Source organism: Prunus avium, chromosome 3 (genome assembly GCF_965620075.1).
Source record: "Prunus avium chromosome 3, drPruAviu1.hap1.1, whole genome shotgun sequence".
NCBI lineage: Eukaryota > Viridiplantae > Streptophyta > Magnoliopsida > Rosales > Rosaceae > Prunus > Prunus avium.
In genome coordinates this window covers 2,726,620-2,747,045 of record NC_142286.1, presented here as the reverse complement: position 1 = coordinate 2,747,045, position 20,426 = coordinate 2,726,620, and the positions used below count along the sequence as shown (strand labels likewise).

Here is a 20,426-nt window from a genome sequence, read left to right as displayed (position 1 = left end):
TTCGAGATGAAGTCACCTTCCACAATGAAGGAAATACAAAGTCTGACGGGCAGAGCAGCGGCCCTCAACCAATTCCTCTCGAGATCTACCGACAAGTGCAGACCATTTTTCAAAGCTTTGAAAAAAGGACAAAGAGACAAGTGGGATGAGGAGTGCGAAGTAGCTTTTCAGAACCTGAAGACTTACCTCACTTCACCTCCCCTGCTCTCAAAACCAATCCCAGGCGAGGACTTGTTCGTATACCTGGCAGTGTCCAACTCGGCCGTTAGCTCAGCTCTCATTCGAGAAGAACTAGGGGCCCAACATCCGGTATTCTACACGTCAAAAACTCTCCTCGATGCAGAGACTCGCTACTCGAAATTGGAAAAGCTTATTTTGGCCCTTGTAGTTTCCGCGAGAAAGTTACGACCCTACTATCAAGCTCACCGAGTCATCGTCATGACTGACTTTCCTTTGAGATCAATACTTCACAGCCCTGACGCTTCCCAGCGACTCATGAAATGGGCTATAGAACTAAGTCAGTATGACCGCCTCTACCGGCCAAAGACTGCAATAAAAGCCCAGGCTCTAGCAGACTTTGTGGCAGAATTCACCTCATCAGCCGAAGAAGAGAAGCTGGTCAACCATAAGAAGGAAAGTTCAAAAACAGATGGCACATCCGCTGAACTTGGCCAACCCACAGACATGTGGCAATTGCCCGTAGACGCGGCGTCGAACCAAAAAGGAGCGGGAGCAGGCGTCGTCATCATCACCCCAGATGGGACCCTATTGGAGCAGGCCATCAGGCTTGGTTCCCCAGCCTCAAACAACGAGGCAGAATACGAGGCATTGCTCGTTGGCCTGCGCTTAGCAAAGGAGCTAGCGATCAAGAAGCTAGCCATCTACTCAGATTCCCAGTTGATCACGAATCAAGCCTCAGGTGAATACATGGCAAAGCACCCAATGATGATCTTGTACCTTGACAAAGTCCAAGATCTATTAAAGGCATTTCCTACCTTCACCATCCAACAGGTGCCTCGGGCAGAGAACGCGCATGCAGATGCCCTGGCAAGCCTAGGAACCGCGCTGGATACCCAATTCAGGCACTCCATCCCGGTCGAGCACCTAGACCGACCAAGCATTGAAGAAATAGAGCCAATCGACCCAATGCAGATTGACGAGGACCCCAGCTGGCAAGGCCCCATCATCGACTACCTGATGAATGGAAATCTACCAACGGAAAAGTCCGAAGCTATAAAAGTCCAGCAGAAAGTCGCGAGATACTACATGCACGGCAACAAGCTCATCCGCAGATCATACTTCGGCCCTCATCTCACCTGCATAAAATACTCTCAAACACTTGAGGTTCTCTGGAAAATTCATAATGGTGAGTGTGACAACCACTCTGTGGGCATATCACTCACCTAGAAGGCTCTAAACATAGGCTACTTTTGGCTTACCATGCGCCACGACTCCATCGAATATGTCAAGAAATGTGATCGCTGCCAGTAATACAAGCCAATTCCTAACCTGCCTGCCGAAGTCTACCATTCGCAAAACAATCCATGACCATTCATGCAATGGGCCATTGACCTAGTGGGTCTCTTGCCACCGGCGCCCGCCAAGAAGGACATGATGATCGTTGCTACCGACTACTTTACTAAATGGATTAAGGCCGAAGCTCTATCCTCTACTAAAGAAGCCGATGTGGAACGATTCATCTGGAGAAACTGTTGCTTCCTAAAAGGACACAAATTAATGTGCAAACAACCAATTAAAAATACCCGCAAGTGCACGAATCTAATGAAGTATAGATTATGTAAGTACGGGGTCGATCCCACGAAGAACTTGTCGGCTTCCTATAAGTTCTAATTTGAGTACGTAAAGAACACTTATTTAACACACCACAAATGCACAAATGCAAATTGGAAACTAAAAATGAGTAAAGAAATGAAACAACACAAGAAACCAAAGAAAAACAGAAACAGCACTTTCTATCACCCTTTTATCACCATTTGGACAGATTCGTTTATCTATTTTTCCAGTTTCGACCTCTGTCCAGTGTTTGACCTATAACTTTCCAACCGTATGTCCAAAATTTACGTTCTTTATACGGTTGGATTCAGCACACAAAACTGAAGAACACACGCGAACCAAAAGTCCAAAACAGTTACGAAAATAAACAGAATTCAGTAAACAAGACACACAACGTATCAAACACACAACTCACACACACATTGGGGGGGAGGGGTTTTGGTTTGGTTCAAGTGACCTATTTCTATTGCATGAAAGTAAATGGACTTTGAATTTAAATGAGAAAGGCAGAGATGAATTATCAAAATGTGAAAGTACCAAGTAACAAACACTAGGGTTTCGGAATCCACCCTAAACAATTCTACCAAAGTTCATGAATACTCAAGTGATGAACTCTAAATGTGTTGATGAAAATGTTCACAATCAAGACCATGGGTCGTGGCTCAAGACGCATTGATTCTCTCTAATATACGTAAAGTGCATGGTTCGTGCTACAATACTTGTGCCCTCCCCATAACCGAACCTAGGTATGGTTCGTACTTCGATTCAATTACAAGGAGAACCCATTAAGTTCAAAGAGAATATGAACATCACAAGAATCCTAATAGCATGGTGTTTACATTAGGTATTCAAGAAACCAATTCACATGGATGATTCTTACTTCATCCATTTATTGCTTAGGATAACATGAAGATACACATAATCCCAACAATCTCAAGAAGCATGCTTTCAAAGATGGCCAACCAAGGAAAAACACACATCAAGGATAGATTAATTTGGTGAATTGGAATTCATCAACAATATCTAGAAATTCATACACTCAAGTATCAAAACAATAAGGTAATCATGTTTAGGGCTTCAACCTAAGCCCTAGCTATGAAGTTTAGTTGCTCATACTTATTCCAAATACAAACTCAAAATAAAATTAGAAAGAGTTTACAGATTTTGAGAAAATGATGAAAGCTTCAAGGTCATCAATGGTGGAAGCTTTCTTCTCCACTTTGCTTGGCTGCACCTTGGCTTTCTCCTAGCTCCAAACTCTCCAAAATCTGCTCTCAATGTGTAGAATGATAGAATGAATTGGCTACCCACGTTCAAAACCTCTCCAACTTCAGATTGCACTTCCCTTTGCTTTGCCCATCAATTTACAGCTCACACTTTGAATATAAAAGTCATTCTTTCCTCCAAAGCCTTCACCCATTGTCCCCTTGCCATGATGAAGCTTTGTCCTTGAAAATATGCTCTTTGCCTCAGAAAATATCTCTTTCACTAAGGTAAATTCTTGTTACCAAGTGTTATGGTAACAAGAAGAATCAAGTGACACATTGGAGGTAAAAGCTGGACTACTTCGGATTTCCAGAGCTGTGGTAACATGCTGGATTGGTTGGATAGGCAATACTTGTCCAATGGAGCTCAAATTTGGATATGTTGTAGTTAACATCCATTGGAACAAGTTTCATGAAGATCTTCACCTCATCCGAGCACCAGAGCATGTTGATCCCAGGCCAAGAAGTTGACCTACGAAAATGAACAAAAACAGAATTTATAACCAATAATGCACTTTTAGCTCATTTTCATTCTAACCAAGGTAAAATCTAAGAAAACACAAAAAGGAAGTAAAAAGCTATAAAATGTCAAGAACTAACTCAAAATAATAGGGGAATAACATGAAAAATCATGTGTAAAAATGAACCGAACAGAAACATCATCTGCCGATTTGGCTGCCTACAACCACCAGTTACCGATAATGGCTCACAATTCATCGACAAGCAGATGACTGAACCCTGCACATTTCTGAAGAAGAGAACCATCTACTGCAAATTCCAGAATGTACCACAACAAAAGACAGTTGCCCATAAGCAGCGTCCTAAGGGAGACGCAGGGCGACGACCAAAGCGTCCTTCAGGAGACGCAGCCCATAAGAGGCGTCCTAAGGGAGATGCAGGGTGCGCCAGGAATTTTCTAAGGGAGGTATCCAGGTTCCTATCCGTTTCCTAAGGGAGGCAGGATAGTCACACAGTTGCCCATAAGGAGCGTCCTTCGGGAGACACAGGGCGACGACCAAAGCGTCCTTCGGGAGACGCAGCCCATAAGAAGCGTCCTAAGGGAGACGCAGGGTGCGCCAGGAATTTCATAAGGGAGGTATCCAGGTTCCTATCCGTTTCCTAAGGGAGGCAGGATAGTCACACAGTTGCCCCTAAGGAGCGTCCTTCGGGAGACGCTGGGCGACGACCAAAGCGTCCTTTGGGAGACGCAGACCATAAGAAGCGTCCTAAGGGAGACGCAGGGCAACGACCAAAACATCCTACGGGATGCGTAGAACACGCCCGGAGTCCCTCAAGGGGGACCCTAGCCCTCGCCAATTTCTTAAGGGAAGAGCATCCTACGGGATACACAGAACACGCCCGGAGTCCCTCAAGGGGGACCCTGGCCCTCGCCTATTTCCTAAGGGAAAACATCCTACAGGATATGCAGAACATACCCGGAGTCCCTCAAGGGGGACCCTGGCACTTACCAAGTTCAACAAAAAGAAGATGGTCAGACAAGACCAATTATTCTAAACAAGAAAGCAGACTACAAGGTGAAAAGAAATAAAGAAGTCTTCATTTACTCTGAGACGCCAGCATGAGATCCTTGATCTACAGCCTCTTCGGCGTCCGCCTGATTAGCCACGTGCTCAGCAACTCCACCTGCTTGGTCCGCGACGTCTGCCACTACCTCATATGCTGCATCCTCCTCTGCTTCACCTGCTCTTCACCTACCGCTTCTTCGGCATCCTACTCTTCAACTCCTTCCATGTTCACAGCATTAACCTGCTCATTTTGCACATGGAGCAAGTCAGAACAGAGTATCTCGATATCTCCATCTCCAATGGCATAGAAGGGATCATTTCCATTTGAACAGTCTAAGTAGCCCAACTTGTACGCATTCATGATAGCTTAGAACCTGGACTTCTCAGCAGACTTATGATATGCGCCAAATCTAGCCAAAAGCTTGTCATGACTAAAGGAGACGTCAGCATTCTTGTGCTCAAGACGGAAGTAGGCATCTTTTCGACAAACCAAGTCAGCAGCAGAAGAGAGGGCAACAACAGACGAGTTTCGGATAGTTTCAGCAACAAAAACTACTCCTTTTTGAAGCATATGAAATGTTGCTTCATTTTGTTTTTCCAAGGAAAGACTCGAGAATGTGCCAAGATCGCTGGCCTGACGGATGTGATCGACCAACTCAGCACAGGAGGCCGAGTTTGATAGGAAGTTCTTCTTGAGCAGATCAGACATGCATGCATCCCATGCAAGGCTAGACTAGTTTGGCTTAGGATCAACCGCCGACGCTGAAGAAGAACCCTTCGCCTAGGCAGATGACTCTCTCATCTTCTTAGCCACCGCCAATCTCACCTCCAAAAGAGTCAATGATACTGAATCAACTCCACGCTTGACTGCCCGTGACTCAACAGCTAGATCATGAGCAGACCTCCCGCTCCGATCTCCATCTTTTGACAGATGCAGATGACTCGAACTTTGAGGAGGAATGTCTGCATCTATTTGACACTCGGCAGAACTAGATTGGGCACGAGCTGCTTCATGAAGCAGATCATGGTTTTCGAGCTTGTCAGCAGGAGGCTCGGGCAGAACACCCTGAACACCGCGCATGCCACCAACCTTCGTGCTATATGCGTCCATGAGATGTTTGGCCCTGGCAGATGATGACGGAGCAGACCCCATTGGAGTCTTCTCAGCATAAGGGAACCTTGGCTTCTTCCTCAATGGAGACACATTCTCTGCCTGCGAATGAGTAGCTTCATTTCTTGAAGACTTGGCAGCAGCCTTTCTCTTTGGGGGAGATTCAGCAGAACACTTCTCCTGCCCAGCTGGCAGATCATCAGAGTCTGGACCATTTAGCTTCCATCTCTCAACATCCTGGGCAGGGGGCAGACCACCGACTTTCTCCCAATACTTGCCCAACTGATGACGCCCGCAACGCATAGGCAGTGGCTGGTCCACATGCGCACCTGCTCCACCACAGCTGCTGCCCACTGCCAACCGTCGCTTGTCACGATGACATCTAGTCGGGCTTCCCCTAGCTGATCCTCGAAGCAAAAAAGCAGAAAAAGAAATACACGTGCTCGACTTACCTTGGGATGCACGGCTACTCCTCTCTTCGACAATCAGTACAAATTCTCCAAGATCTCTCTCAAGCTAGAAAGTAGAGAAGTTAAGTTTGCGATGTGAAGAAGAGTGAAGAGAAGCCCTGTATTTACACATGTTCGGCATCCTAGGTCAAGAAAGAATCGCAAGCCCATTTCTACTGGGAACCGAACTCCAAGTGCAAGTCATATACTTCCTCCACTCAGGAGCCCAAATCCAAGAAGGAAGTCCAGTTACAGCTGGACAGCCCAACAGATGATTTACATCTCCTACATGCCACCACGCACCATGCAGAAGCTGGGGGGCATTTGTGGGAACCGAATTAATTCGTAATCCTAGGTCAAATAATTCCTTCCATTTGGGAATTATTTGACCTAATTGGGAATTATTCAATTTAATTGGGGATTACCCAATTAAATAGAATGTTACCTAATTAGGTTGAGGATTGATTTGATTCCTACGAATATTCTCAATTAATGGAGGAGTTACCTAATTAAATTAGGTATTGATTTGATTGCTACCCTGATTAGGGATTTGATTTAAATCAAATAAATCAAATCCCTAATTAGTCAAATCTCGCCAAATTGGGGAGGAATAATTCCCTTCCATCTACGGAATTATTCCTCTGAAACCCTAGCTCCCGAGACCTCTATAAAAGGATGGCCACACACAAGGGTTGAGGTACGTCTAAACTCCTACTGAAACTCTGCAGAAATTATCTCTCAGAAACCCTAGCCACCTCCTTTCTCTCCCTCTTTTACATAAGGCTCCGGCCGCCCGGTTCATCCCAAAAACACATATAACTCCGTACCCTATTTTAGCTATCGTTTCTCTATAGATCGATTGAACTGACTTAGGCATCGGAGGGCCTTTGGCCAACACCCCCCGGGTGTGGTCCTCTTATTGCTATTCATTTTGCAGGGAGACAAAGAAGCGGAGAAGACGAAGGAATCTTTCAACCGAATATTCCCGTGGGAGGAAATTTGCTCCCACAATATTATTCTTGTATTTTCCCAATGATTCTCTAGTTTATTTTATTCGTTTGATATTGTATTATGTTGATATTAGTCTAACATATTATGTTGTTCGTAAGTTCAAATCAATGATCAAACATATCATTGTTCAAATCTAAATAGAGCGGTCATATATTTGAATTGAAACCAGATGTATTTGACTAGACATACTTGTCACAAGTGTTCTGTTACACAACACCTTCATTTGAATCCTAGTAGCTAATACCATGGAAGCTTAACAATTTATGCGTATTCATTTGGTCAATTCAGATTGCGATTTGATGACACAATGCCGTGCATAATTCTTGGAAAATGATGCCCACATAGGAATATTCAGATGCGAAAGCATATCTTAAGGATCCTTTTTAAGCAAATAAATAAATCCCTGGGGCCTAAGCAAAACAACAAATTAACAATCCATGGGGTCATGAACACAAATAAAATATGCAGTCCTTGATTTCTAGTGCAGCCGTTTGCTTCATTGCATTAAAGAAACCGCCTGTTTGCTGCTTCTGCTGGCTTACTTGTTAAGCACAAGTGAAGCAAACGTGTAAGTTTTCAATTCCATTTAATCTTATATCTAATGCATGGAGAGTTAAAGTTGTTTGAAATTCTTCCCTGTACAAAGAAACTTGTTTTGGGGCACTGCATGCCTGCCTTTCTTCATTAGAGCACCAAAATTCCTAATTTTACGAAAAGAAAATTTGTGTGAGGAGGGAAGTTAACATCAAAAATCCCATATTTAGATGTCTTTGAAATCAATTAACTGAAAGTGACAGACTTGGTTGGCATGCAAAAACTACATTTTAAGGGAAACTCTGTCTTGGTTTTTCTTTTCATGCTTGCTTCTCAGCAAACCTTTTGGTTCTGACTTAGTCTCATTTCTTGCTAATATTATAGGGGGTCTTACTTTGGCTTCTCAATCTTACTTCTTTTAAATTGAAACCCTTTCAAAAGTGTTTCAGATTTTCCATCAGTGTCTTCTTGGGTTTTGTTTCTGTGAATTCTCATTGTCTTCAATGGCTTCTTCGTCTATGGCCTCACCATTCTGTACATGGCTACTTGCTGCTTGCATATCTTCTCCATATGAGAAAGACCACCCTATGAGGTCCTCTATATTTCAGTCTCCGAAGAGACTGAGTCAGTGGGCGAGAAGAAAGAAGCTCATTTCGAAATGCAGCTCTGGTGGTGGGGAAGATTTTGCTCGCAATTTGAGTTCCTCACTCTCTGTATCTGGCATTCATAACCTGATGAGTTCTTTCCTGGCTTTTGAGCCCTGCTATGATTCTAAAGTGCTGTATGAATCTTTGGCTTTCTTTGGGTCAAAGAGGTCAAGGACTAGAAGGCAAAGGCAAATGAATGGTGCTGTTCACTCTGGTAAATGTTTCATTTCAGAAAGTGATTATTTTGCTCGACTGTTGTAGAATTCGTTCCAGTTCATAACATAGGTTCATAAGCAAATTTTCCTTCTTCTCAATTTCAATTATTCTAGACTTGTGAAGCTGACATTTACATAGTTCAACTTAGTCTTTGTTGACTGTCCAAAAAAAAAAAAATTGTTTGTGTTGTTTGTACAAGTACCCAAATGACTTGATAACTTGTTAGCAAAAAAACCAAATGGCTTGATGCCTAAGACACATGGAAGTTCAGTGTCTTTATGGTCTTAATCTACCAATTTAAAGCTTAACTGTTTTTTCTTTCCCATGGTGTTAGGCATAACTATGGCTGTGCCTGTGCAAAGAGCAGAACAAGGCACAACAAAGAAAAAACCTCTAACGAAACAAAGGAGGGTTGTTGTGACAGGCTTGGGTGTGGTAACCCCTCTTGGACATGATCCAGATGTCTTCTACAATAGTCTTCTTGAAGGTGTCAGTGGCATAAGTGAGATAGGGGCTTTTGACTCTACTCAATTTCCCACGGTAGATTTTCTTTGGCCCAGCCTCATTTTGTTGCATCTAAAGATATGCTGACTCTAGTATCCTTTCAAACAGAAAATTGCTGGAGAAATAAAGTCTTTCTCAACAGATGGATGGGTCTCGCCAAAGCTTTCTAGAAAGGCAGACAAATTTATGCTTTACTTGATCAGTGCAGGGAAAAAAGCATTGGCAGATGGTGGGATTACAGAAGAAGTTATGGACAATTTAGATAAAAGCAGATGCGGGGTCATAATTGGCTCCGCACTGGGAGGAATGAAAGTAAGTTAAGCTTTGCATATAAATTAGCTAGGGGGCAAAATGGCTATAAAATTTCAGTATTGAAATCCTGTTAATAATTCTATAAGCCACTGCTTAGGAGATCTGTTGTGGTTAAAGAGGGCATCATATAACCTATAATTGAATCTCACTTAAGGAACAAATAAGGACAGTGTAAATTTCGTGTCCAGTATCAGTTACTTCAAATTGTTAAAGAACCAAGTTATGTATTTACTTTCTTCTCCCTGTTTATCTACTTATGAAATTTTTTTATCAGGTTTTTAATGATGCAATAGAAGCATTGAGGATTTCGTACAAGAAGATGAACCCCTTCTGTATACCTTTCGCAACAACTAACATGGGTTCAGCTATACTAGCAATGGATTTGGTAAAGTTCAAAGGCAATGTTGGGATTGTAGGATAGGCTCAATGCCATATAGTAATGTTTTTCCAACCTTGTAGCCATTTCTAAGTTTCCAACTTTCAGGGTTGGATGGGCCCTAACTACTCAATATCTACAGCTTGTGCCACCAGCAACTTTTGTATACTGAATGCTGCATATCATATTATGAGAGGTGAAACTGTAAGTTAATTTTTACTTGGTCTTAGACAGACATGAGATCGATATAATTTCCACTTTGGATCAACGATATACAATATGTTGTGACCGTGATTAAATTTGCAGGACATGATGCTTTGTGGTGGATCTGAAGCAGCAATTATCCCCATAGGTTCAATTCCTGTCATTCTTACTCCATGTAATTCAAATTACAGTCTCTGCAACATATGAACTAATCAAGTTTCATGGTTGATGAACGTGCAGGCTTGGGAGGTTTTTCGGCATGCAAGGTTCTGTCGCAAAGGAATAGTGAACCAACTAAAGCTTCATGCCCTTGGGATATTGTACTGCTTTTCCTTAAACTAGTTTCATAGTTCACCTTCTTTTTATCTTTCATTCCTTTAATGTTTTAAGTCCTGACTTGAGATGTAATTTTCTGTCCAAAAGAATCGTGATGGTTTTGTTATTGGAGAAGGAGCTGGGGTTTTGCTCTTGGAAGAGCTAGAACATGCTAAGGTTTGCAGTTAATCAATTTCTGTAGTTTTCCCATTGATTGTTGAAGTTTCATACACCCACATATTTTTGGCTCAAACCCTCTTCCCCCCTCTCAACAATATCACAGAGAAGAGGTGCAAATATATATGCTGAGTTTCTAGGTGGAAGCTTCACTTGTGATGCATATCACATGACTGAGCCTCATCCTGATGGTATCTATCAAGTATTCTAACCACAGCTTCTCTTTCAAAGCTTAAAAGAGCTATTGTGTAAATGTCCATGTGATTGTTTGCTTATCAAACATCATTTATTTATGTCTAAAATCAGGAACAGGTGTTGCTCTTTGCATAGAGAAAGCCTTGGATCAATCTGGGGTCTGCAGAGAAGATGTGAATTACATAAACGCATATGCTGCATCGACACCGACAGGTGATCTGAAAGAATATCGAGCTATAATCCGCTGTTTTGGAAAGAATCCAGAGGTAAAGTGAGAGCTTATTATTAGTCACTAAGCTATCAAACTACTCTAGTGGTGCTCAGTTTTGTTTCTAACAATTGCAGCTAAGAGTGAACTCCACAAAATTCATGATTGGTCACCTTCTAGGAGCCTCAGGTGCTGTGGAAGCTGTTGCAACAATCAAGGTAAGTTAGCTTCTGCTTCCTTACTGCATCTTGGTGAAAGAAATTGTTTTTCAAAGAAGTTAGAGCCTTAATTTCTAGTTTTGATTTTATCAGACATCAATCAGAAGACAGAAGAAGTGGTTTGTTTTCTAAATGGATATTAATAGTATTTCACAACTTCACACTATGGCCTAGCTCTTAAGAACAGATATTGGTTTTTTTTTTTGGCTTACAAATAAGAATTACAAGTTGATGTATGGTTTCTTTTCAAATGTAGGCTATACAGACAGGATGCATCCATCCAAACATCAATCTTGAGAATCCAGATGAAAATGTGGTATGCATCTCTACTTGTTTATAATCAAATGTTATCATTTCGGTGTGAAAGACTGTCACCGAAATGACCACCAAAATTCGGGGGGCTTTATTCATTTTTTCTGTCACTCATGAGATGACCCTCGAAACTTGCTTATTATCTAGGTCCCTTATTCTTGAAAGTGTGCTATTTTGTTTCTAACACATCTGAATATGAGCAGGATATGAATGTGCTTGTTGGCCCCAATAAGGAAAAGTTGGACATAAAAGTTGCAATGTCTAACGCACTCGGATTTGGTGGACACAACTCTTCTATCTTATTTGCACCCTACAAATGAAATTAACAAATTTGTATAGATCTCAAACTTGGAAACTCCATCCCATGATTATACATCAAGATATTGATGAGTATAATAGACTAGTTGCATTTCCCAGTTCACCAAACTCCTTGTACTCCCATTTTTATTTATTTATTTATTAATTTTAGAATAATATTCTTGTACTTCCTTTGCTAAAAAGCTTGTTGGTTCTTATCAGAAGATTAAAAAAAATGCGAATGATGTTAAATTTGTATAGACCTCATATTTTAAGAAAATGAATCCATGCAGAAGAGCAAGCTGATAACATGTGTTTGATAGTTTATGCTATGCTCTTTGTGATTTGTTTACTGTTAGTATGACAATTTAGGCAAAATTCAATAACTTGGACCACATTAAACGTTCAACGGAAGTAGAAAAACGTTTCGAGTTGTCACTTAAGCACTTCGAATTTAACTGGACGCACATTTCACATGGCCTATCAGAAGACCAAAGTTCATAAACAGGATAAGGCAAAATCTACAGAGCAGGCTGCATAAAAACAAACAACAACAGGAATGAATGAAATTGAGAATGTATATATATAAATAGCAAAATCTATTCCCTTTAACTAGTAGTATGATAAGATCTGATTCCTCAAGCTGTCCTTGAGGGTCTCTCTTCCATAGGGTGGATATGTACCCATCAGCAGAGGTTCTTACAGATTAATTTTCTCAATCAAACTCGGTGACCAACAAAAGTAACCCCAAAACATCATTAAATCTTTCCTGAGGATAACCCAGCCAATCTGAAGTCATTATACCAGATGGAAGCAGTCCACCGCAACAAACAGATGCCCGTCAAAATCGTCACAGTTTCAGAACAAAGATGAAGTAGCTTTGATCATCGGAGCTTTATTACCCAGAAAAGGAGGAAAACAAGTCCTAGCACAATTGCAACAGGAGCCCACTTTCGGATCAGAGCCTACAATGAAAATGTGTGGGATGAGATGAGAAAGTAAATATCAGCTATATATACTACTCAGAATATAAAAGTTCAATTATGATCAAAATGCTTTGACAGAAACAGCTCAATCTAGAGAGCTCATGGCAGATTGGAAATTTTTCCTAATTGAAACAAATGCGGCTATAAAAGAAAACACCTATTTCATACCCCCAAAAAACAAAAAACAAAAAACCAAGGACCATGGTTCAGGTAGTAGGGAAAAAAAAATAAAAAATGAAAACAATTCAATCATGAGCATACAGCACCATCAGCCACAGTTAATTGAATTTTATAAGCACAGAGGCATGAATAACTAACAGCATTTGAACACGCATTCCACTAAATAAAGAAACGTTATCATGTAAATGCCTCATGCACAGTTGTATTCATGCTGATCATAAGATAATACTACTTGATTTGAACTTGTGACACACAAAATATGTCCAATCCAAGAGTATGGTAATGGAAACAATTGGACACTACATCATTCAGACGAGTATTAAGGACAAGGTGTTTGAAAACGCCATACATCTCTAAGTTAGATAGCATATATAATATTAGTTTAAACTTAGCCTATCGCTACTCATGAGATAAGAGACTAACCTGTCGATTCAAATCTCTTGCCTTATCAGCATATATGCGAGATTCTGATGTTAAACGGCTAGACATTTGACTGACCTCTGCAAAATTGAAATTCAAGAGGAAATTTATGACCTATATACACAAACAAAAACTTTCACGTAGAAGCAAATAGAAACTTACGGTCCAACTTTTCACCAACACCAAGAACTTCCTGAACATTGCGAGTCATTATTTGGTGGACTTCATAGAGCTCATCGTTCAACTTTGCAATATTCCGCTGAGTGCGAGTGTCCTGGTACAATTTCTTTGTTTTCTGTATGAATGTATCTTTTAAACATAGAAAGTAAAAGGAAATCAAACCCAGCAAACAGAGCACCAATATGTACACAATAAGTGCAGAATAATTCCACATAACATCTGGATCACTAATTTCTGGAAATAGACCTACCAAATTTAATGAACGCATAAGGTCTTGCAGCAGTTTCAATTTGGGTCCCATTAACACGCTCAAATTCATTTTTGAGATCTTCAAGGTATTGGAAGGCAAGTTTCTTTGGATAGGCACGGTCACACATTGTCAAGTAACAGACACGTCCTTCTATGATATAGCTAAGAACAAAGGTCAAGGCAATAACATTTGTATGCTCTTCCTCTAATGAGAAGAATCAATAATACAACACTAAGACACAACATCGATAAAACAAATTACTAAATGACTAAACATAAGTGAAAGGAAAAACAAACAAACAAACAAACTGCGTGCACAAAGACACACATGTCTAATTGATATACTAAAAAATCACAAACCTCAAACCAAACTTTGCCAGTGGAATGATGCATGCAATGACATATCCTCTAAGTTCAGAAAACCGAACATTACAGTGCCTCTCATATCTCGTGCACACTAAAGATGATCAACTTAACTTTTTATAACAGCAGCAGCTACATGGTACTAACATAGTATCTGCTACTATTAGATTAAGTCAAAAGACATGCACAAAACCGCACAGACGTATTCATCAACAAAGTTCCATAAACTATCATTTCTTCATATTGCACCTAAACCCTGCACTAGTAAATTGTATCAACTCCTATTAAAAAAACAAAAGTAAATTGTAAAAACTCAGTATATCATGAAGAAGAAATAAAAGATGACAACATGGAGGCATGTTAGGGGAGAGAAGTCAGAAGGATACTGGAAAACATAAGGTCCGGTTTCGACTGACATCCTTGAAGGCTCATTTTGCCCTCTTGACAAGTTCTTGAATAGGGCCTTGACTTGTTGTTTGTAGAATTCCGAGTCTTGTATATCACGGCCATCATCCAGTCCCTCTGCTAGTGGAAGACCATCAGTAACACGAGCGATCATTGTCAGCTTCACCATCTTCACTTCACAACTTCCCAGCAATGCGAAAATGACTGCGATATGTTAATCGTCAAATCACAGATCCAGGAGACGTTGGACAAACCAAACTACTCAGAAATGCAATGATAATATCCCCAAATTGCCAGATAGCCGTACAATTTCTATCCATCTGCATATGAAAAGATCTAATCCCGCAAAAAATAACTACTTTACGGTTGATCTAATCCATATCTAACATAGTTAATTCCCAAAACATACCCAATTTTGCTTTTTTATGATTAATTGGGGTTTGCATACAAAAATCATAAAAACCAACTTCTCAAATTCCAGTTGATCGATCACAAGGCATCAAAGATCAGACTCAACCCTTCAACCATCTAAAACCATTCGTCCCTAAAAAAACCCCAATACACCAATTTTACACAAGTTCTCTTAAATCATCACAAATGCCGAAAATTCCAAAAAAATTTCGATAAATCTGAGAAATTAGACGAGAAATCTGAACAATTGAACATTTGTACAGCACAGAACACGTACCTGCTTATAGCATTGACCTGAGGAACGGTGAGGACGATGGTGCAATCTGAGGCAGAAGAATTCGAAGCTGTGAAGAAGGGCTGGGAGAGGACCAAAAGGAGTAAGCCAGGGTTGGTCTTTGAGTTTAATCTGCGATCTCCTGCGTTATAGGTGTTGTACGTGAAGAGCAAAGCTCGAAATTTCCAAGGTACAACATCTGAATGCAGTCAGGCTCGTGAACGACAACGCGTCGGGCCGCCCATTTAAACAACGCTGTCGGTCAATAGTTCACTTCACGACGAACCGTTGAGTGCTTACAAAATAAATGGGCCGACCGTTTCATCCTATTCGACCCATAAATGAAGGACCGCAATTAACAGGCCTGACTCGCTGACCCAATTAATTTACAATAAACAAATAGTTAATTAAATAAAAAAGAAATGCATAATCAATAAAAACAAATAATTAAAGTATCAAGAATAGTTCTATGTTCTTCTTTACTAGGCTTTATAACTTTCTTAGGAATGAGTGTAGCGCGGTGTTTTTTTAAAGTGTCAATAATAGTTGTGTTGTTTTTTTTATTTATTAATTATTATATTTGAAATTAAATATTTTAGTATTTTCTAATATTTAATTCAAGGACTCATCTTGGCTTAAGCTTCTAGTATAGATGGTCGAGATTAACAATATGCAAAATTGTTTTTGTAATTGTCTTGTAAAAATATAGTAAAAAAAACTATAATATCATCCACTTCAATCGAAAAGAAAATTTATACAAATTTAATGAGTTTTTTATATAGGTGATATTAGGGGAATTCGAACAGCTTCTCACTGAAGAGACAACTACTTCTAATTACTTGAGCTATAAATTCTTTGTTAGAAATTCAATGACTTTTTCATATTGAAATTAGAAACTTTTGTGTGATATATAAATCATTGTATTTTTCACAAATATTTAAAATTTTAAATAATAAAAAAGAACAAAAAGGTATACTCCACCGAAGGTGAAAAGCCCAAAACAACGGTCGATATTTAATGGAGCTGGCAGCAAAAAAGTCTCACCTTTCCAATATTCCCTCCCTCCAAAAAAAAAAAGCCACAAATTCCAATATTCCATCGTCTTCTTCATAGATCAATAAACTTCCTTTTCATTTCCTCACTTCACTTCTCAGGCGTTTCCTTTCGTTTCTTCCAAAACCAATCGTAATTTTCCCGCCAAGTATATCAGCAAAGAGCCAGCTAGGTCTGAATAGACTCCATGGACAACCGTGGTCAAGCTCGAGGAAGCCCTCGAGGCGGAGGGTTCTCCGCTAATCGTGGTCAAGCTCGAGGAAGCCCTCGAGGCGGAGGATTCTCCACGAATTTTGGTCAAGCTCGAGGAAACCCTCGAGGCGGAGGGTTCTCCGCGAATCGTGGTCAAGCTAGAGGAAACCCCGGAGGTGGCCGACATTCTCCACGCACCGGCGGCCACCCTCCCCTTCGCAACGGCCCTGTAACTTTATCACCACCCCTTTTCTATATTTTCTTATATATTTACAATACCTGTTTTTTTGGTCTTCTTTCCATCTTTTCTTTTATATGGGAATTCTTTTACTCTGTCATTAAAGGCAAGTGAAAGACTCTTCTCTTACCTGCATCATATGCTTTGTAAACAGTGCATTCAATTTTTGGTTTTAGGGTTTTTGAAATAATATGGAATGTAACGCGTGCGCTGGTTGAAAAGTTTGGAACGTTTTGTTTATTTGCGCTTTGAAATGGTGTGGGTTTTGGGTTTTCTTTAGAATGTGTTGTAGAAATTGGGTGTGAGTAAGAGAAATTTCAAGCCTCTTATGGTCCATGACTTACAAGTGGATATTCGTGCTTCTCTATATAATCAATTGTGCTAATCAAATTTGGTGTCATTCTTGTTTTTTTTTATTTATTAAACGTATTAAATGACTCTTTGCAGCATGCATGGAAAAGTGATGAGAAGAAAGTTTCATGTTCATCGTTTACATTAATTATATTATTTTTATTATTTTATTGCATGTCTTAATTAATCTTGAACATGATTGTGGAGTTCAGTTGATTGACTGGTTTTTATTCACACTGATCACATAAACGGCAGGCCGGAGCTGGAACTCGTGGACCTTTTCCTAATGATTGTCCTGGTAGCAAGGAGTTATGGTCTAACAGTGAAATGGAAAGTCCCCAGAAAATGTCACCGAGTAGCTTCTCATATTATTCTGAGCATAAGTCTGCCTTCAGTAATTCACATCGGCAGGAATGGCATCTGTCTGGAAGAAAAGACACACTTCCCCATGTTAAGAGTTTGAAAGAGGGACATGAATCCACTGAGTCCACGAGCGTCAGACCAAAAGATTTAAAGTACTCAGTTGTTCCAGATTCAAACCATGAAGGAGATTTTCCTTTGGGGGTAGAGAGAATGCATTTGGGAGTAGATATTTCATTCCGCCTTTCTCTGAATCATTCTCGGAATTTACATTTTGGGGTAGAGAGAATGCATATAGGAGAAACCCTGAGCGATATGACAGGGTATGGTGAAACTTCTCTTGCCTCCAAATCTGAAGCCAGCAGTGGGGCTTTGCCTATTAACAGTTCTGTAAATACAACCGGCCATTGGAACCCAGAGCTTTCTGAACACTCGGCTTTTGATTTATGCCCAACTAAAGCTGGGAGTTGTGTTACCCTAAAGGCTTCTCTGCTAGTACAGAATAGAGAAAGGCGGAATGAAATCAAGCGCTCCATGGAAAAGCAAAATGGAAGTGTATTACAGTCTGGAATGGTTCTTTTAAAGGGTTATCTTTCCCTCAGTGACCAGGTGCTGCTTTGTGCTCTTTTACTAACTCTATTTGCTGTGATAACTGATTAGTTTTCATTGTTAATCATTCCCCCCTGATAACTACATTGACCTTGAACTCTCATTAGTAAAGTAATAAAGCTTTTTGGAGGAGCTTTCTTTCCCTCTGGATTTATCAGTACAACATAACTGTTACTTTCACTGTCTGAATAGCATGTGAAAACTGTAGAGTAAGTTGATTAATTGCTAGATTTTCTGTGTTTTATGTCTTCTAGATCAATATAGTGAAGCTATGCCGAGACTTGGGTTTGGGTCCTGGAGGTTTCTACCAACCTGGTTACCGTGATGGAGCGAAGTTGAATTTGAAGATGATGTGCCTTGGTAAGAATTGGGACCCTGAGACGAGTAGCTATGGAGATCACCGACCTTTTGATGGTGCTAAACCACCCAGTATTCCTGTTGAATTCTTTCAGTCGGTTAAAAGTGCAATCGAAGAATCCCATTCCCTTATAAGAAAAGATTCAAAAGCTAGCAATTCCGAAAGCATACTTCCATGGATGTCCCCAGACATTTGTCTAGGGAATTTTTACTCATCATCTGGGCGACTTGGTCTTCATCAGGTTTGTCATGAAAGAGCCTTAGCCAAATTATCTGAGTGGTTGAATGCTAAACAGTTATTTTTCTCAGCTATCTTTTCTTTTTTTTTTCTTCCGAAGTTAATATAATGAATGTTCCCCCCTCCCTCCTTCCCGCTTGATAGAACTTTATTAAGCATCACATCTCTGACTGTCAGCCTTTATTAAGCATGCCACTTCTATGCTGTATGATAGTAATGGCTTCCAACTTCCTTGGCTTCACAGTATTCTTCTACGCCTCCCTATATTTAATACTTTGAACTGCCTATATTTAATACTTTGAACTGCATTTCATTGATCAACAGCTGCAGCACCACTTCCAAATCCTCCATAAGCAAAATACAACTATTCTTAAACCTGTCACTCACGTACGGATTCTTTAGAAGACTCTAGAAAACTTTCCCATATAACCAAATTTGTCCCATATTATTTTGCGAGTCTTAAAAAACTTAATCACTTCTAGATTGTCTGCACCTCATTTTCCTGAATTTAAGCATGAGTGTTTTAACTTCGTGATAACATCTTATGACCATGCTTCCTACAGGATTGTGATGAAAGTGAACAAAGTCTCCAAAAAGGTTTACCAGTTGTCTCCTTTTCTATTGGAGATACTGCAGAATTCTTGTATGGCGATCAAAGGGACGTTGAGAGGGCAAATAAGGTTTTACTGGAATCTGGAGATGTTTTGATATTTGGTGGAAAATCAAGACATGTCTTTCATGGTGTAGCGTCTATACAGCCAAATACTGCTCCTAAGCCCCTACTGGAAAAAACAAATATCCGGCCTGGCCGTCTGAATCTTACTTTTAGACAGTATTGAAAACCCTGTGTTTGTGTATATGTCGTAGTCTTCTCAAGTTATGAGTAAACATGAAGTAACATGCTTGCTTCATAATGTAATGACAGTTTATGTTGATATCATGGAAAATGGTTTGTGTTGCAATTCAGCACTTTCATTTTGGAACTAGTTCAGTTTATTCAGACGGGGGGCGTAAGGGAAACTTTTTGGGAAACTGGGTGTGATGAATTAAAAAAAGGTGTAAATAGAGGCTCCCTTACCTATATTGTAACTAATTGGTTGCAGTAGTTTAGTTGGTATTCTTTGACCCCCAAAAAATAAAAAGAAGTTTAGTTGGTATTCAAACCACTCTAAATAAAAGCTCTGAAATTCAAGTCTCTGTTTTTCAATGAATGAAAGAAATATAAAAAGTAAAAATAAAAAACTATTTTTTCAGTCTTAGGGTTTTTCACTAGCCTTGCAGATATGGGCTTAGCCAAGTTGGCTAAAGCGGTGTGCTTCTTACTTTGCACCTGAGTTCGCATCCTCATAGTTTAGATTATTTTAATGTAGATTATTGCTTGTATGAAAATAAAAATAAAAATAAAAATAAGGGTTTTTCACTAGCCTTAATTATTGTCCATGGATTGTGCCTGGGCATGGTGGGTGGTCTGCCATAGCCCAGGGTCTACTTTAAGTTGGCACTTCGGTTGTACTAGATCCCATTTGTTTTTGGCAGCCAAACTTCACCGGTTACTCAAGCAAACTTGTGTTGGTCCAACTTTGGTTCAACATTCCTCTCTGGCTTCGCTTAAAGAACAATAAAATAAATGCTTATTTTAGAAGCAAAAGCCACAAGAGCAACAACCCTACCACCAACAAACTCTTTCTTACGTATAAAAATCCTTTATAAATCACTCACATGTGTATCCCATTATCACCATGCTTCTTATTCAGATTTTATTAACCGTGTTTTTATTCTTATAGCATGTGCTCTAATTCTTATAGCAACAAAAGTGCTCAAACAATCTTCTTCTCCATTCAGCCACCAGTATGCAGAGGTGGAGGATAGGGAGAATGATCCATGCTGGA

At 40.1% G+C, this 20,426-nt stretch overlaps 4 protein-coding genes across 6 annotated transcripts; 3 read left to right on the top strand and 1 right to left on the bottom strand.

The window, feature by feature from the left end:
• The first annotated feature begins 438 nt into the window (after nucleotides 1-438).
• Nucleotides 439-1,407, top strand: LOC148295449 (uncharacterized). The gene has a single exon (XM_088250170.1). It carries the CDS (start codon nucleotides 439-441, stop codon nucleotides 1,405-1,407), a length of 969 nt encoding a protein of 322 aa, XP_088106296.1.
• A 6,177-nt stretch (nucleotides 1,408-7,584) lies between these two features.
• LOC110764819 (3-oxoacyl-[acyl-carrier-protein] synthase II, chloroplastic-like) lies at nucleotides 7,585-11,858 on the top strand. 3 transcript variants are annotated; one of them, XM_088249889.1, is made up of 14 exons: nucleotides 7,585-7,724; nucleotides 8,075-8,551; nucleotides 8,888-9,093; nucleotides 9,166-9,369; nucleotides 9,644-9,754; nucleotides 9,854-9,949; nucleotides 10,052-10,097; nucleotides 10,190-10,269; nucleotides 10,373-10,441; nucleotides 10,548-10,632; nucleotides 10,748-10,902; nucleotides 10,982-11,062; nucleotides 11,319-11,378; nucleotides 11,578-11,858. In XM_088249889.1, exons 2-14 carry the CDS (start codon nucleotides 8,194-8,196, stop codon nucleotides 11,692-11,694), a joined length of 1,668 nt encoding a protein of 555 aa, XP_088106015.1. In that variant the 5' UTR covers nucleotides 7,585-7,724; nucleotides 8,075-8,193; the 3' UTR covers nucleotides 11,695-11,858. The 3 variants fall into 3 exon arrangements, with proteins under 3 accessions (XP_088106015.1, XP_088106016.1, XP_021823546.1); XM_088249890.1 differs by having other exon boundaries at nucleotides 7,600-7,724; nucleotides 8,132-8,551; XM_021967854.2 differs by lacking the exon at nucleotides 7,585-7,724 and having other exon boundaries at nucleotides 7,874-8,551.
• A 373-nt stretch (nucleotides 11,859-12,231) lies between these two features.
• Nucleotides 12,232-15,347, bottom strand: SEC22 (Synaptobrevin family protein). The gene is made up of 6 exons (XM_021967836.2): nucleotides 15,143-15,347; nucleotides 14,436-14,658; nucleotides 13,688-13,848; nucleotides 13,420-13,566; nucleotides 13,261-13,337; nucleotides 12,232-12,636 (listed from the first exon to the last, which is right to left on the bottom strand). The coding sequence occupies exons 2-6, from the start codon at nucleotides 14,621-14,623 to the stop codon at nucleotides 12,556-12,558; spliced, it is 654 nt and encodes a 217-aa protein (XP_021823528.1). The 5' UTR covers nucleotides 14,624-14,658; nucleotides 15,143-15,347; the 3' UTR covers nucleotides 12,232-12,555.
• Nucleotides 15,348-16,169: 822 nt separating this feature from the next.
• On the top strand, nucleotides 16,170-19,499 carry LOC110764815 (2-oxoglutarate-dependent dioxygenase family protein). The gene is made up of 4 exons (XM_088251258.1): nucleotides 16,170-16,613; nucleotides 17,229-17,942; nucleotides 18,197-18,541; nucleotides 19,101-19,499. Exons 1-4 carry the CDS (start codon nucleotides 16,380-16,382, stop codon nucleotides 19,374-19,376), a joined length of 1,569 nt encoding a protein of 522 aa, XP_088107384.1. The 5' UTR covers nucleotides 16,170-16,379; the 3' UTR covers nucleotides 19,377-19,499.
• The last annotated feature ends 927 nt before the right edge of the window (nucleotides 19,500-20,426 follow it).